Consider the following 16,791-nt stretch of genomic DNA (forward strand, 5'->3'; position numbering starts at 1 on the left):
AAAAGGAGAATCGATACCTTTACCTCAACATCAACTGGGAAGTCTTATGACATTAAACAATGTATAACATGTCATAGTAAATTTGTGGTCTACCTTCACAGCTGTCCCTGCAAGAAACAATATGTAGGACGGACAACTAGACGCCTACGGGACCGCCTGCGTGAGCATGTGGCGAACATTAGAAAAGGCTATAGGGACCACTCGTTATCCAACCATTATAGGCTTTTCCATAATAGTGACCCTACCTCATTAAAATTTATGGGCATAGAGGTGATATCCCCGCATTGGAGGGGGCTTCATAAGACCAGAACGGTTTCCCAGGCAGAGACCCGTTGGGTCTATGAATTGCGTACCCTTTACCCTCATGGACACAATGTTGAGGTGGATATAAATTGTTTCATTGCTAATAGCTGAGACAATGATATATACCCCCCACTGCGCATACCACTTGGTTTGAGATATAGTGTAGTGTTGCACATATGTTTTTACATATCTTTAATTTTTTACATTTTTTGCATTATTTTTATCTTTATTAATCCGTTTGGGTCATAGAGATGTGTGTGACAAGATGATTGTTAAATACATTCCCTAAACCTTTGTGATACGCATCTCCTGAATAGGTACTTTTTGTCATGGATGATCTAGTGATTATCAGAAGTATCAAATGGGGAAATGTGATAATTATAGGACCGCATGGTTGTTAATTCTGTATTCCATCTTATTTCAGCCATTAGGATGGCGGAATAGGGACACCCATCTTTTTCCGCTTTCGCGGGAAAATTTTTAAAAAAAAAAAAATTTTATGATCTCATTATGACATCGGGATCCATGACAAAGGGTAATTTACGATGCCAAAGGGATAATGTTATAATTTATATTTTATTATGTATCCCTGGAGATGCCTGTGTGCGTTTAAGGGATTTTTTAAGGCTTGATTCACCTTATATTTGTTTTCTGGACATATGGTGGCCCATTTAATATATGGCTTCTATATACACATGGGTACCGATTTAGCTCCTATGCCACGGATACAATTAGTGTAATAAGGGGTATCTGGCCCTTACAACATATTTAAATAGTGGCTTATATTTTGGCCACTTATTTGGGGGTGGAAGTTATATCTAGAACGGATGGCATAAATTTAGACAGGAGGATCTATGTTTAGATCGGAGGACTTATGGTTCTCTGATGGGGCCACTCACCCCTTTTTGTCATCAGTCATGGGATACCAGCACTTGTTTAGGTGCTCCATATATATCCCCGACAGTTGCTTTATACAGTCATGGCCGAAATTGTTGGCACCCTTGATATTTTTCCTGAAAATCAAGTATTTCACACAAAAAAGGTATTGCATTAACACATGTTTTGCTATACACATGTTTATTCCCTTTGTATGTATTGGAACAAATATAAAACAGAGGCAGAAAAGCAAATATGACATAATGTCACACAAAACCCCAAAAATGGGCTGGACAAAAGTATTGGCACCCTTAACTTAATATTTGGTTGCACACCCTTTGGAAAACATAACTGAAATCAGTCGCTTCCTATAACCATCAATAAGCTTCTGACACCTCTCACCCGGAATTTTGGACCACTCTTCCTTTGCAAACAGCTCCAGGTCTCTCTTATTGGAAGGACACCTTTTCCCAACAGCAATTTTAAGATCTCTCCACAGGTGTTCAATGGGATTTAGATCTGGGCTCATTGCTGGCCACTTCAGAACTCTCCAGCGCTTCTTTGCCATCCATTTCTGAGTGCTTTTTGACGTATGTTTGGGGTCATTGTCCTGCTGGAAGACCCAGGATCTTGGACGCAAACCCAGCTTTCTGACACTGGGCCCTACAGTGCGACCCAAAATCCTTTGGTAATCCTCAGATTTCATGATGCCTTGCACACAGTCAAGGCACCCAGTGCCAGAGGCAGCAAAACAACCCCAAAACATCATTGAACCTCCACCATATTTTACCGTAGGTACTGTGTTTTGTTCTTTGTAGGCCTCATTCCGTTTTCGGTAAACAGTAGAATGATGTGCTTTACCGAAAAGCTCTATCTTGGTCTCATCTGTCCACAAGACGTTTTCCCAGAAGGCTTTTGGCTTACTCAAGTACATTTTGGCAAACTGTAGTCTTGCTTTTTTATGTCTCTGTGTCAGCAGTGGGGTCCTCCTGGGTCTCCTGCCATAGCGTTTCATTTCATTTAAATGTCGACGGATAGTTCGCGCTGACACTGATGCTCCCTGAGCCTGCAGGACAGCTTGAATGTCTTTGGAACATGTTTGGGGCTGCTTATCCACCATCCGGACTATTCTGCGTTGCAATCTTTCATCAATTTTCCTCATCCGTCCACGACCAGGGAGATTAGCTACAGTGCCATGGGTTGCAAACTTCTTGATAATGTTGCGCACTGTGGACAAAGGCAAATCTAGTTCTCTGGAGATGGACTTGTAACCTTGAGATTGTTGATATTTTGCCACAATTTTGGTTCTCAGGTCCTCAGACAGTTCTCGTCTCCTCTTTCTGTTGTCCATGCTTAGTGTGGCACAGACAGACACACAATGCAAAGGTTAAGTGAACGTCTCTCCTTTTTATCTGCTTTCAGGTGTGATTTCTATATTGCCCACACCTGTTACTTGCCCCAGGTGAGTTTACAGGAGCATCACATGCTTGTAACATTCTTATTTATCCGCAGTTGTGAAAGGGTGCCAATACTTTTGTCCAGCCCATTTTTGGAGGTTTGTGTGACATTATGTCGAATTTGCTTTCTTTCCTCCCTTTTTTTGTTTTGTCCCAATACACACAAAGGGAATAAACATGTGTATAGCAAAACATGTGTTAATGCAATACGTTTCGTGAGAAATACATGATTTCCTGGAGAAATATCAAGGGTGCCAACAATTTCGGCCATGACTGTATATATCCCCGACAGTTGCTGCCGTTTTCTACAGCTCACTGTCTGTTGATCCATGGCAATATGGCGGCGATCGGGCGGCGCATGCGCAGTTCAATTCCGCACAGCCGCAACCCACGGCAAAATGGCGGCCGTTCACGCATGCGCGGTTCCACTTTTTAGATTCATGAGTGATAGAGCGGGATTTCCGCGCATGCGCGAACCGCATTTAAATAAGGAAGTTTTCTGTCACACTGCTAATGGCATCCAACCCTCTGATGAAGTGCTGTCGCACGAAAGGCCTCAGGAGGAGCCAGTAGCAAGTGTGACTTCCTGACCACTGGGACGACGAGGAGGTCCGGTGGTCTTTGATCCTCGCCGGGTTAGTACGTGTTTTTATCCTTCATATTTACCAGTCTGCTTGATGGCTAATGGTATTTGTGTGCACATGTAACCCTGGCTTAACTACTGTTGATCCAATAAAGTTCTTGAACCTACTACACTATTGGCATTCCCTCTTTTCTTTGACCCTCTTGCTGGAGGGTTTCAGATCTGCATCTACCATTTCTGGGGTACCTGGAACCAGGAGGGGGACCCGTCTACCTACCATTTGGAGCGAGAGGGCTCTCTGTACCTGGAGGTATATCACTGCACCCAAGGCCGATGTCAGTATTTGAGAGGGATGGTCTATGTGTCCTTAGGATCTGCATGCCTGGCGATCCGCATAAGAGTATACACATGCGCATTTAAAATGTGCGGTCGGTGAGTGCGCATTTTTTCTGTTTGATACCAGTCACCTAATAAAGGAGGAGACCTTCACATATCTATGATCACTTTATTGTGGAAGGACTTTATGAACTATTTTACCTGTACTCATTGAATTATGTTCATTTTTTAATTGATATACCAGCGCTGCACTATATATTTAATATAGGACCTGCAGGTTATTTCAGCCCTCCCTGGCTGAACTAACCCCTCCCTAGGGGTACCAACCGACCCTCGGGGGGGGGACACCACAATGTTCCGTCGCAGGGAAAAAAACACAATCAGTACTGTAGGGGGAAGGGAAGGGACTTATAACAGCTGTGAACTGATTGTATTTCCAGCAGGGAGGAGCCTCTTCTCTGTCAGGTGTGTCATCCTGGAAGGGGATACAGTTGGGAAAATTATTTGATCCCCTGCAGATTTTGGAAGTTTGCCCACTTACAAAGAAATGGAGAGTATTGTTTTATCAAAGGTTCTCACCCAAGATTTTACAGTACATGGCCTCTCAATACAGCAAAGTTGGCCTATACCTTTAGCAGAGAAACAGTCTCAAAGCATAATGTTTCCACCTCCATGCTTGACTGTAGGGATTCTTATGGTCATAGTCAGCATTTTCCTTCCTCCAAACACAGCGAGTCAATGGCAAACTCACTTACTTGTGGTCTCATCTAACCACAGCGCTTTCTCCCAATCATTCTCAGAATCATTTAGGTGTTCACTGGCAAACTTCAGACAGGCCAGTACAAGTGCCATCTTGAGGAAGGAGACCTTGCGGTCGCTGCAGGGTTTCAATACACGGCAGCGTATTGTGTTACCAATGATTTGTTTGGTGACTGTGGTCCCAACTGGCTTGAGGTAATCCACAAGCTCCTCCCATGTAGTTCTGGGAGGAGCCCTCACTTCTCAATCATCCTTACCCCAAGAGGCAAAATCTTGCATGGAGCTCTAGACCAAGGGCGATTGATGGTTATTTTGTATTTCTTCCATTTGCAAATAAATCACTCCAACAGTTGTCTCATTCACACCAAGCTTCTTGCTGGTCTTATACCCCATTCCAGCTTTGTGCAGGTCTACAATCTTGTCCTTGACATCCTTTGACTGCTCTTTGGTCTTGTGCCATGATGGTGAGAAGAAAAAAATAAAAAAGGGATTCTGTGGACAGAGGACTTTTATACACATGAGTTGTCGTTAGGAGCACCTTTTTAAAATTGACAGGACCAATACGTGTACCATATGAGCACAGCCAGAATTATTGTTGGCTGGCAGGGGATCAAATACTTATTTTACTCGCTGAACTGCAATTTATAACATTTGTATCATGTGTTTTTTCAGGATTTTTGGTTGATATTCTGTCTTCTGCTCAAATCCCCCAGCAGGACATTATCTTTATAGATTTGCATGTTCTCCTTAAACTTGTGTGGATTTCCTGTTGAAACTCTGGTTTCCTCCCACACTTTAAAGTAAAAGTGGCTAAACTGAGTTCACATCAAGAAGATCAATGCACCTGTGCAGAACGCAGCTGTGGTAGGGAACCAGCAGGCTTACCCAATGTAGCACATGTATCAAACACAAGACCTGCGGGCAAAATCTGACTTGCCAGACAATTTCCTGTGTCCCTCATACCTCTCCTATAGCTGCAGCATTCCCTCACCTCTGTCCTCAACCTTGTGTCAGCAACAGAGGAATACAGCACTCTGCCAGATTCTGTACTTCTCAGTGCAGCCACTGAGAGGCCGTCTCCAAAGCCGCTGACCAGCCCCTCCTCCCTGTCTCAGCAGTGAGGTGGAATTAGTGTGCATCAATCTTTGAGCAAGCAGCCCATACAATAGGATGCACATGCAGTGGCTGCACGGACACAATCACGTCAACGTTCGACATGCTGGCAGGTGCCAGTGCATGGATCTAAATGTGTCTGCGTTTGAATTAGTGTACCCACTCAGGGCAGCATGTCAGACTGACATGCAACTGTATCCATGCAGTCCCTGCACGTGCATCCACTTTTATGGTCTGCTTGCAACACAGCTCTGAAGTAAATGTGCATGATAATTTGAAGGAGAAGAACAACTTAGGGCTGATTAGGGTAATTTTGCCTTGTCATGCAGCAGGAATGTGCTGGAATAGCCCATCAACACAGTGCCACCTTATGTGATATAAATATACCCTCATTTTGAATTTTCCTACTTTCACCCTGAGAATAGTGTTAATGAACACAAATTATTCTTTCATTTTTTACAACAGCAGCCAGAGCAACTGTATGTACAAAGCAACTCCCCACTTCATTTCCAGAGAATATAGCTACTGACAATTGAGGGGAAGGGGGGCACGGCAGCAGGTCAGAATGAATGGACATGCTACACACTTAAATTGTGAAAAAGAACATAGGTATGGTGAGCTAACACCCTACCCCTCAATCCCTGATATAATTACTTATGCTGATACTGAGCTGTCAGTGTCTTCACAGCCACTCTGGCAATTCCACTTCTCTATGCAACACTTCCGGGATAGACCAGAGGAATTGGCTGGGATGGTGCCGTCCAGTCAAGTTGCTGCACTGACCAAGAGCACTTGCCACTGCTAACATTATGATGGGATACTAAAGGAGGTATTGTGTACAGACCACTACACCAATGCCAGAAGGCATCAAGGCCACTATATGCAGCAAGGTCCAAAAGGGGTGGCCAGAATATTTGGAGTTTGTTTACCCTTTTAATTTTTGTGAAAACATCTAACAGCCACCATGGCAACATTGTAATTGCCATGCAGGCATCAAAACTTAATAAAAATCAGGGTACCATGTAATATAAAGAATGTCACGCCTGGGGGACAGATTTATTTTAACTGCTTTTTAAAAAAAACACAATAGACCTAATTTAAGGATGAGGATATTTGTGACTTTTACATTTCACTGAAAGGAGAAAATAGAAATCACATGCACGTTTTTGTAAATAACTATACTTATTCGGGTGTGTTAGCCTTATGAACAAAGCCTTGTGTATGAAGAGAACTACTATTCTACTACACTAAACACATCTGTTGAACATCACTGCAAAGTGAGGCCTGTGAACGAGTTCAGATGTTAATTGTGAAATCTTTGCAGTACAATGGATATGCACATGGCCTGGTGAGTGTGCCAAAGGATAGCCATTAGAAGTGTTAGTTCAGCCAGAATATACTGATTAGCAGCTGCAGCCACTGGTCGACAAGTTTTCCCAATATGTCCCTGAAAGAGAAGTCGATCAAAATGATTGACTTCTGTTGATCAGGGACAGCCAGACAACGACTTGGCCTTCTCGTCTATGACCAGCTAAAGATACACAGCAATTCAAGTGGTACTGTCCCTAATATTAACATTTACAGAAATTGTAAAATTAGAGATGGACCCATAAGGTTATCTTACTGGTATTTCCGTTTTATTTTAATGTAGTAATATGGATATAGCCCTGGTTCCCAAGCAGGTGTCCCCTACACCTCAGAGGATCCTCACAGCTTCCCTTACTTGCAGTGTAACAAAAATGTGAATCAGTCTGCTTGTCAAACCTGCTAACAAGATCTATGAAGATAATCACACTGGAAGAAATACCATTAAAGCCCTCATTTAGGTGTAGGTCTATAGACATATCAAGCCCTGATTAAGGGGGAGTTTTTGGACCCTCACACATTGGCAACTGTTTCTACAGTTGCCCTTACATGACTAGTCATATCTGGACCATTCAGCTATGATGTGAAACTTCAGCGCACATTTTTTCTACTAGCAGTAACAGTCTTTTTCTGGCGTTAACCCTCATAACATTCTTTTTACCCCTTGATCCTGCGGCTCTTTTTTAACCTCCTTTAATATGCCAAATTCTGCGGCAAAAGGGGACATTAAAAGGCTTACAGCGGTGCTACAGTTTCTTTGGCTATTTTTTTTTTTTCTTTTCAAAAAGCAGCCCGTTATTCTCTTTACTTGTACAATCAAATCAAGACAGGTGTGCAAAAAAAAAAAAAAAAACTGCATTTATTTTGCAGGAGCCTGTAAAGCATTGCACCAGCAGTCAGCTGTTGCCATGCAGGTATCCCGCAGACCTGTCAGTATATCTGCTAGCCCGTACATCCTGTACGAGTACACCGCTACACTCAGGAAGAATCAATGAACTACCACAGTGCTCACATCACCGCGGTAGTCCATTGAGAACTAAAAGCCAACAGCCGCTATGGATGTCGGGACTTGTAGTTCTCATTCACAGAGGACTGTGGTTGAGTGATGTGCCCAGGAGGGCAGAGTCCCGCTCGGCCTCATTTTTTAAAAATGTTAACAGCTGAGGTGGTAAGATCACCTGCTACCTGTCAAAGCAGGGAGGAGTGGGGCATAACATCTTATGAAAGGTGAACGTATCCACTAAGACAAACACTGACCTACACTTTTTGTACATTAGTCAAGTCCATGTAACACAACCCTCTCCAGACAGTGAGTTAGTGTCCAAGGGTTGTCCTGTTGCTCCTTCACAAACAGAGATGCCGCCATAAGACAGGGAGTGTGCCATTATCTGGATCATCAGGTTAAAATAATGGTAAAGAGGCCTAAAAACAAAAACTAATGCTGCCACCACATCGAAGAACTTCTAAGCTACAGTAGATTAGGGAGGAGGAAGGTCCACTTTGAGAAAAATAACAGCCAGCATTACAAGTTCATGTGCCAAATCAAGACTCTTCTTTCCACCAACTTTAAAAATATGTCCCAGTGTAGCACCAAACTGGTTCTGCCATCAAGCAAAATTTAAGGATAACCAAGTGCAAAACTTTATTTTCATATTTAAATACAGTGGTTAGGTCCCATATTGTACTTTTACTGTTGTCTGCTGCCCTGTTAATAAGATCTGCGCTCTTAAACTGTCCTGATCACCCACTTCACCACAAATAAAAGTTGTGTATGAATGTGCACCTTAGATTCTAAAGGTCCTTGAGGGAAAGGACCGGCATGAATGTGAAATCTATATGTAAAGTGCTGCATAAATTGTCAGAGCTACTATAAATAGCTGTAATTAAAATAAGAAAACACTAAAAATTTTGCATTGCCAACAAAACCATTATAGGAGGGGAAAATCTAACTAGGATGCCTGCTCAATGACAACTGTCTAAGAGGGGATTTCCGTCACAATAAAAATATATCCTCTTTGTTAAATATGGCCATGCACTATAGATTGTTTGTAAAATCACATTTAGCTTTACCAATGCTATGTAAAATGGGGGGAAAAAAAAAATCAAAACAATTCTCAATCAGTATCAACTCAGGTAGGCCCCTGTACTACCGTAATTGATAGAAGACCTAAACAAGGTTGTAGAATCAGATTATATAGTGTATGGTCTGGCTTAGAGCTACCAACTATGTAGTGCAAGGGCCTCACTGACTAGATACATACAAAATTGATGGTATAGAGTAGGTGGGTCCTCTTTCTGTAGTTTTAATAAATCTAAGAGGTGGCTGTACAGAGACTGAATGGCCAGATTGTAACATGTATGGCGAGCATAAAGGGAAACTAAAGTCAGCAATACTCGCCTCTCCGCCAATGGTCAATGAAGGCCTTTGCTGGCATCTCCTGGGTGTCATGTCATCATTGGCCGATGCGCAGTGACATAACTCATTTGCATGTGCAGGAACTCATTCATTCCAGATCACAGGCACCATACCGAGAATGTACCCTGAGCTTAGCAATGTGAAGAAGACTGCAAACAGGCAGATACATGTATTCTATAGCGGGTCTCTTCTGCAATAAAGAGCCAGCCCCCTCTACATCACCTCCCCCTCAGGTTCCCCCCTTTCATCCACATCCCTAACCAACTTCCCCATAGCATCTGTGTCCTCATCAGAAAAGGCACACAGATGAGGCCATCACTATGACTTCAACTCCTATCAGCACATTAAGGGTGGAATAGAGGGTTAGCTTGAGCAGAGACCAACTAATCTGAATGTCTGTGCACGGAGTCTGAGAAACCCATCTGCTGCTGTGGGCCACATATAATGTCCTAGCAGGCCAGACATGGCCATGGGTTGTATTTTGATCAAATACCACCGAAAGAAAGCTCCATTTGTGTGTGTGGGGGGGGGGGGGGGGGAGAACGTAAATTGCATTTGGGTGCAGTGTTGCATAACCGCGCAATTGTCAGTTAAAGCAACAACGCCGTATCACAAAAAATGGCCTGGTCAGGAAGGGGGGGGGGGGGGTAAATCCTCAGGAGGACAAGTGGGTAAAAACCATTAAAAGAAAAGTATGGCCGAAGTTTTTTTGGCCATACTTCTCTTGTAGGACACAGAAGTGCATATTGCTGGAATCCACCCAGATGCCTTAACAGCTGGCTCAGCCTCAACACCCCAAACACAGTTGCACTTACCTGCATCGGATTGCATGGTACAAAATGCTCCAAAAAACGCATGTGCATGTTTTGTGACACGTGGTGCAATTCGAACCCATTAGAAATCAATGGGCTCAAATCGCACTGCACTGAATTGCACAAAAATGCAATGTGGTTCCTGAGCAATTCACACGCAGGTTACAGTGTGAACCAAGGCTGAGAGCTTGAGCCAACTGCTCCTGCCCAGTGCGCTGTAGAAGCAGAGCAGTGACAGTCACTACTCTGAGCAGACAGGGGTAAGCAATCATCAGTCATGTGATCACTAAGTTCTCAGGCTTAGAGTCATCACACTGATGCTGCAGCATGGAGGAGAGTACATCTGTTTTGTTTTAACCCTAAACTTCTCTTTTAAAAGAAAAGTTTAACTTCTTTCAATGAAATGGGGCAGCACAGTGGCTAAATGGTTAGCACTTCCACCTGGCAGTACTAGGGTCGTCAGTTTGAATCCTAACCACGACACCACCTTCCTGGAGTTTGGATGCTCTCCCTGTGCCTGCATGGCTTTCCTCCAGTTACTCCCGTTTCCTCTCACACTCCAAAGGCAGGTAGGTTAACTGGATCCTGTGTAAATTGGTCCTAGTATGTATGTAGGGTAGGGACCTTAGATTATACATTCCTTGATGGATTAGGGACTGATGTGAATTTAATTGTAATAAAGTTTCTTCATTATTATTGTATAGCACCATCAAATTACACAGCGCTTTACACATATATTGATATGTGTAAAGCGCTGTGTAATTTGATGGTGCTATACAATAATGAAATAACTAATTTGACATCCTAGAACTACATTGTGTGGATTTCAAACCCTTTTGTTACATCCCAAACAAAAAATACATAAAGAAAAAAAAAAATATAGAGGGAAGAAAAAAAAGGGGGGCACACAACATAAGGGTGAAAGCCTGATTGCACTTGTATTAAACTCCAAGGGAAGTTCCTCCACCTAATCTGAACTCCCACATAAAAGGAACAAAGTAATCCATCATTTATCATGTAAACCTGCTAAAGCCATGAGTTACCCACCCTAAATCTGAGAGGAGAGCACGGATAATAACCAAGGGCCCAACCACAGATTACTCAGCAAAAATACAAGTAATCAAAGCCTAGTCAGCGCCCCTTCACCAACGTATGAGAAACTTCCAGAAAATATGACTGGAACATGGACAATTGAAGCCTGGGATGACTGGTGATGCTCTGATAAGGGCGTAGAAGGTGGCGCCGTACTACATGAAAAACGTATGCTGAAAAAAAGAAGTGTACGTTAACCTGCGAAACACAAGATAAAATGTGCTCCAGATTGCACCACCCCCTCTTTCCCGGTCTCACCTTCGCTTCTACTAGCTCTGCCGCCATCTTGGACTCCCGCGACCCCCGCGCCGCTCGACGACGGCCCACGTGACCTCGTTCCTTCATTTCCAACCAACCAGCATCGTTTCCATGATCGGCCCGACCACGACCACGGCACGCCTTCGAACGCAGAGGCATCATCGCCTTTCCTCCATACAGATATAGGCGTGGCTGTATATGTACAACCTACTCTGCTGTTCGCGACGTTGAGGCGTCAAAAAATGCAACGTCATGACGTTAGAGGCTTACAGCCGAATTTTGCATGTAATGACTGGAGTGACTCACGAGGAGAGGCGCTCTTCTTAAAGCAGAAGTTACCTCATGTCTCCCTTCTGGCATAGGCCTTCATGTTTCTGCAGCCAGCAGAATTCTTTACATTGTACCGTTATGCAGCTAGGCCAATTGTGTCAAATCTCTGGTTTGTAGGACTGAGGATGTCTAATGTAATGGAGATAGATTTTGTAGCCTGTTGACAACTGGGCAGAGCATATTCCTGGAGAATCTGATGCAAGGCGTTCAGGAGTTTGTATCCTGGGCTGGACTGAGAGGAGGGCAGTTTTATAGATGGGGAATTCTCCAGGCTGCTTTTAGGTGTGACCCTAAGTATTCCAGGAATGCTAGCAGAAATGCACATTTCTGTCCATGTTTCAAAAACCGCACATTGCTCTTGCGGTGCCATTATTAATGGGGCAAAGCCAGGTGACATCATCCCAAAAACCAGAAGTGCAGCAACGATAGGATTTGCAGAATTCTTGAGTGATATTTTCAATGAAACGTTGACCTGTTTTTACCACGTCCCATCTGTTCGCTGTTTATCCATTTCAGCTCCAGCAATGTACCCGTACATTGCTGGAGTTTGAGTAAGGCATCATCCCAGTGCCGTTTTTTGGAGCCAGTGGTCAGTTTTCTTGTAATACTAATCGGAGCAGCTAACTAGCCTCTTGATTGTTATTACAAGCAGCAGGAGGGGATGTCCCCAACTCCCATTGCCTTCCGCGGCTTTACCAGGATCTCCAGTTTCAGTGGGAGTCCCGGTCAACCAGCCGATGCTTCTGCTGGCTGATCACAGAGCCGAACAAAGATCGGATTGGATTTGTTTGGTTCTATGATATAGTAACCCAGAAGTGATGACCTTCCATAACTTCAGGTTTACTGATATAAACGGCACCATTTTTAAAAAAAGAAAAGCATTTGATCACACTGATCGGGATTTGGAGACTTATTGACCCCAGATCCCTCCATAAAGAGTACTTGTCCCATGCCAAATCTGTTGCAAGGATGTTTACATTCCTTGTGACAGCAATAAAAGTGATCAAAAATATTTTTTAAAGTAACTGTGAAAATAATTATGAAAAAAAAAAAAATCAAAATGCTCCCGTTCCCCCTTGCTTGCTTTCAAAGGCGAAACCACTTGTCTGTTCAGCACACATGCAAACTCACACATGTGAGCCATCACCGCAAACGTCAGATCATGGGCAATAATTCTAGCACAAGGCCGCCTCTGTAAATCTAAAATGGTAACCTGTAAAGACTTAAATCGTTGCCTATGAATAGTAAGATTTAAATAGTTTGTTGCCGTTGTATAGGCGTGCACAATTTTAAAGCATGACATGTTTAGTATCTATTTACTCGGAGTAACATTATCTTTTATAATCTACCAAAAAGTGGGTTATGTAGTGTGTTTTTCCTTTCAATGCTTTGTTATTGAATATTTTGATGTGATTAAATACAGAGCACAAACTCGACCGCTATCTATAACATGAACAAGATGTTACAATAATAAACAGCAGTCAACAGTGGTCATATGCAAGTTAGGCATAACTATAAAAAGTAACGTTATAGGTGACTTATCAAGAAAACAGAAAAGTCTTACATTTTGTGTTGGTTGATTGGTTAGTGAACAAAAAAGTGCTAACTATCCGAAGCTCATTGGCCAACTTTAGTATAAGGATTATGTCGTTAAGGATATGCTAGTATGTTATCGAGATGGGAGGTGTATAGAACACCTTGTGGTTCATGAAGCATCCCTGTGGAAGAGCCAGAAAGTATAAATCCAAGAGAAAGAGGAGAAATTAGAGACGGATCAGAGAGTGAACGTCTAAAGCACTCGAGTTCGGTTTATGAAGTCTTATAAGGCTATAAGGAGGTGAAACTGTCTACTGATATCTTGGGGTGGGTGTCTTGGATCCATGGAGACCAAGTTTTAAGGAATCTCTCATGGGTGTCTGAGAGAATACTAGATAGTTTTTCATTTATTAAGAGGAAATCAAGGGGGCGGTGAACTTCTGTGAAGGATATGAACTGCTGTTTCCAGGCTTTTGCTATGGCTTTGTTATGATCCGCCAGGTGGTGCCTCAGGCTGCCAACTGACAGACCTACTCAGAGCGTGGGGTCTAAGCCCGGGCTGTGCTTTCACCAGGGCCCCTGATGGTGGGGATGGACTTGAAACAGTCCCGGGCCAGGTCACGACCTCCGAGCAGGCCCACCAGTGGCTGAGGAGACCTCCGGGGACAGGTACCGGGAGAGCCAGATGTGAAGAGGATGGCGGACCCAGCAGGGTAGTAACGGATCGTGGGCCCGTGAGGGTAAGCGGGGTACAGAATCAGTGGGCAAAGAGTAGTCGGGTCACACGCAGGATCAGCAGGGTAAGTCAGTCCGTAGAATGGTCAGGGCAATCCGGGTCAAACACAGGAGCAGGCAGAATAGTCAGGACAATCCGGGTCCATCACAGGAGCAGGCAGCGTAGTCAGGGCAATCCGGGTCAATCACAGGGGCAGGCAGCGTAGTCAGGGTCAATCAGGGTCACTAGACGGGTGCAGGAACTCAGAATCACAGAAAGACCTTGCGGCAATCTGTGACAGTGCAGGGCATCTTTAAATAGTGCGCCCTGCACTGTCATTGGCCGGCTAGGACGCGCCCCCGGCTGTCATTGGACGCCTGAGGCGCGCCCGCGGCTCCTACTGCGCATGCGCGGCGTCCTGTCAGCCGCGGCTCGCCGGGACCTAGTGCCTGTGTCTCGGCGCGATCTGCCGCCAATGCGCATGCGCGGGGGACGGCGCCACGATCCTGGACTACGGAGCCGCGATCCCTGACATTGCCCCCCCCCCCAATGGGCACCCTCCGGGAGCCCCACTGATCTCTCCACCGCGGGTGACTACGACAAAATTCCCGGATGAGCCTGGGTGCGTGAATGTTCTGGGCGGGTTCCCATGAGTTCTCCTCAGGGCCATAACCCTTCCATTTTATCAGGAACTGTGTCTGGCCCCCCCTCTTTCAGCAACTGAGGATAGTCTCCACTTCATATTCCTCCTGGTCACCTATGGTGACTGCCTCGGGAGGTCCGGATTCACGGTCCGGGAAGGGATCCAGTCTGGATGGCTTCAGGAGAGACACATGGAACACAGGATGTATCTTGAAGGTCCGCGGAAGCTCAAGTTCGTAGGCCACCTTGTTGACTACTCGTTTTACCGGAAATGGGCCAATGTACTTGGGTCCCAGCTTCCTTGAAGGGCACAGCATCTTCAAGTTGGTCGTTGCCAGCCAAACCTGATCCCCTGGTTGAAGCAGTAATTCTCCTCTTCTCTTTCTGTCGAATGCCCTTTTACTGTCCTCTTGGGCTTTAGTGATGGCTTCCTGAATCATTTTGTTATTGACGGAAAAGAAGTTCAAGATGTCTTGAGACGCCGGTACCGGATTTTCAGGCATTAGATCAGGGAGGAATGTGGGATGATACCTGTAATTGGAAAAGAACGGGGATTGACCCGTAGCTGAGTGACTCGAGTTGTTGTATGAGAATTCTGCGGAAGGCAACAACGTCAGCCAGTCATCCTGAAGGTAGGATGTGTAGCATCGTAAGTACTGTTCCAGCGTTTGGTTGGTCCTCTCGGTTTGGCCGTTGGTCTGTGGATGGTAGGTGGATGAAAGCGACAGCTTGATTCCCAGCGCTTTACATAAGGCGTTCAAGAACCTGGAGGTGAATTGGACCCCCCGATCTGACACTATATCTTCGGGAACCCCATGAAGCCTCACCACTTCCTTAATGAAGATCCGTGCCGTTTCCGGTGCCGATGGGGTCTTCTCCAGGGGCACGAAATGTGCCATCTTTGAGAAGCGGTCGACGATCACCATTATTGCTGTGTAGCCTTGGGATGGTGGGAGTTCAACCACGAAATCCATGGCTATCATTTGCCAGGCCCGCTTGGGTATGGGTAATGGACGTAACAATCCCCATGCCCTGCTCCTGGAGGGCTTGTTCCTTTGACAGGTGGGACAAGTCCGGACGTAACACTCACAATCCTTGATCATGTCCGGCCACCAGAACGAGCGCCGTAGTAGTTCCAGAGTTTTTCGTAACCCCGAAGTGACCCGCCATTGGATGGTCGTGGCAGTGCCCTAGGACCAAGGTTCGCACTTCTTCTGGGACCATGATCCAGTCTTCCTTCCAAAACAGATCACCGTGGCTCTGGAGGGGTGACCCAGACGGAACTGGTAGTCCTACAGAAGCATCGAAAAGCCGGGAGCGAAGTTCCGTTTGTAGAGCGAGGAAGCTTCCAGAAGGTAAGATGGTGTCTGGTACCACGGCGTCATCGGGGTCCTCAAACATGCGGGACAGAGCGTCTGGTTTTGTATTCTTAGTACCGGGTCGGTACGTTATATGGAATGTGAATCGAGAAAAGAAAAGAGCCCATCTCGCTTGGCACGGTCTCAGTCGTTTAGCCGTTCTTAAATATTCAAGGTTTTTGTGATCTGTGAATATTAGGATTGGGTGCGTGGCTCCTTCCAGTAAATACCTCCATTCTTCTAGAGCGGCTTTAATGGCCAGGAGCTCCCGATCTCCAATGTCATAGTTACGTTCCGCCGGTGTCAACTTCCTGGAGAAGAACGCCACAGGGTGCAGTAGTTCCTTGGTACCATTCCTTTGGGACAGAACCGCTCCTACCGCGTTTTCGGAGGCGTCCACTTCCAAAACATATGGGAGAGAAGAATCCGGATGGCAGAGAATGGGAGCAGAGGTGAACAATTTCTTGAGCTTTTCGAATGCCGTCTGAGCTTCGGGAGTCCACTTAAAGCGGACCCCTTGTTTCGTCAGTTGCGTGATCGGGGAGACCAGACCGGAGAAGTTCCTAACAAAAACTTTCTGTAAAAGTTAGAAAAGCCGATGAAACGCTGTACCCCCTTTTTGCCGGCGGGTATTGGCCAATCTAAGATCGCCGTGACTTTCTGGGGATCCATCGCGACCCCCGCGGAAGAGAGAACCAGTCCCAAGAACGTGATTTCGCGCTGTTCGAAACAGCACTTTTCTGCCTTAGCGTATAGCCCGTGTTGACGCAACCGTTCTAATACCCGTAACACGTGACCTCGATGAACCTCCAGTGAGGGGGAAAAAATTAGGATGTCATC

At 45.1% G+C, this 16,791-nt stretch overlaps 1 protein-coding gene across 1 annotated transcript in view; it reads right to left on the reverse strand.

Annotated features, from left to right (window-relative positions):
• The window catches only part of PIAS4 (protein inhibitor of activated STAT 4), a 138,409-nt gene extending 126,862 nt beyond the window's left edge, over positions 1–11,547 (reverse strand). Inside the window, exon 1 of the mRNA XM_089687897.1 lies at positions 11,371–11,547. Within this exon, the coding sequence (XP_089544023.1) occupies positions 11,371–11,532 (162 nt within the window). The 5' untranslated portion in view covers positions 11,533–11,547. The remainder of the gene's footprint in view (positions 1–11,370) is intronic.
• Positions 11,548–16,791: the final 5,244 nt, after the last annotated feature.

This window comes from Staurois parvus, unplaced genomic scaffold (assembly GCF_062004578.1).
Source record: "Staurois parvus isolate SC_StPar_1 unplaced genomic scaffold, SC_StPar_1.0 ptg000439l, whole genome shotgun sequence".
NCBI lineage: Eukaryota > Metazoa > Chordata > Amphibia > Anura > Ranidae > Staurois > Staurois parvus.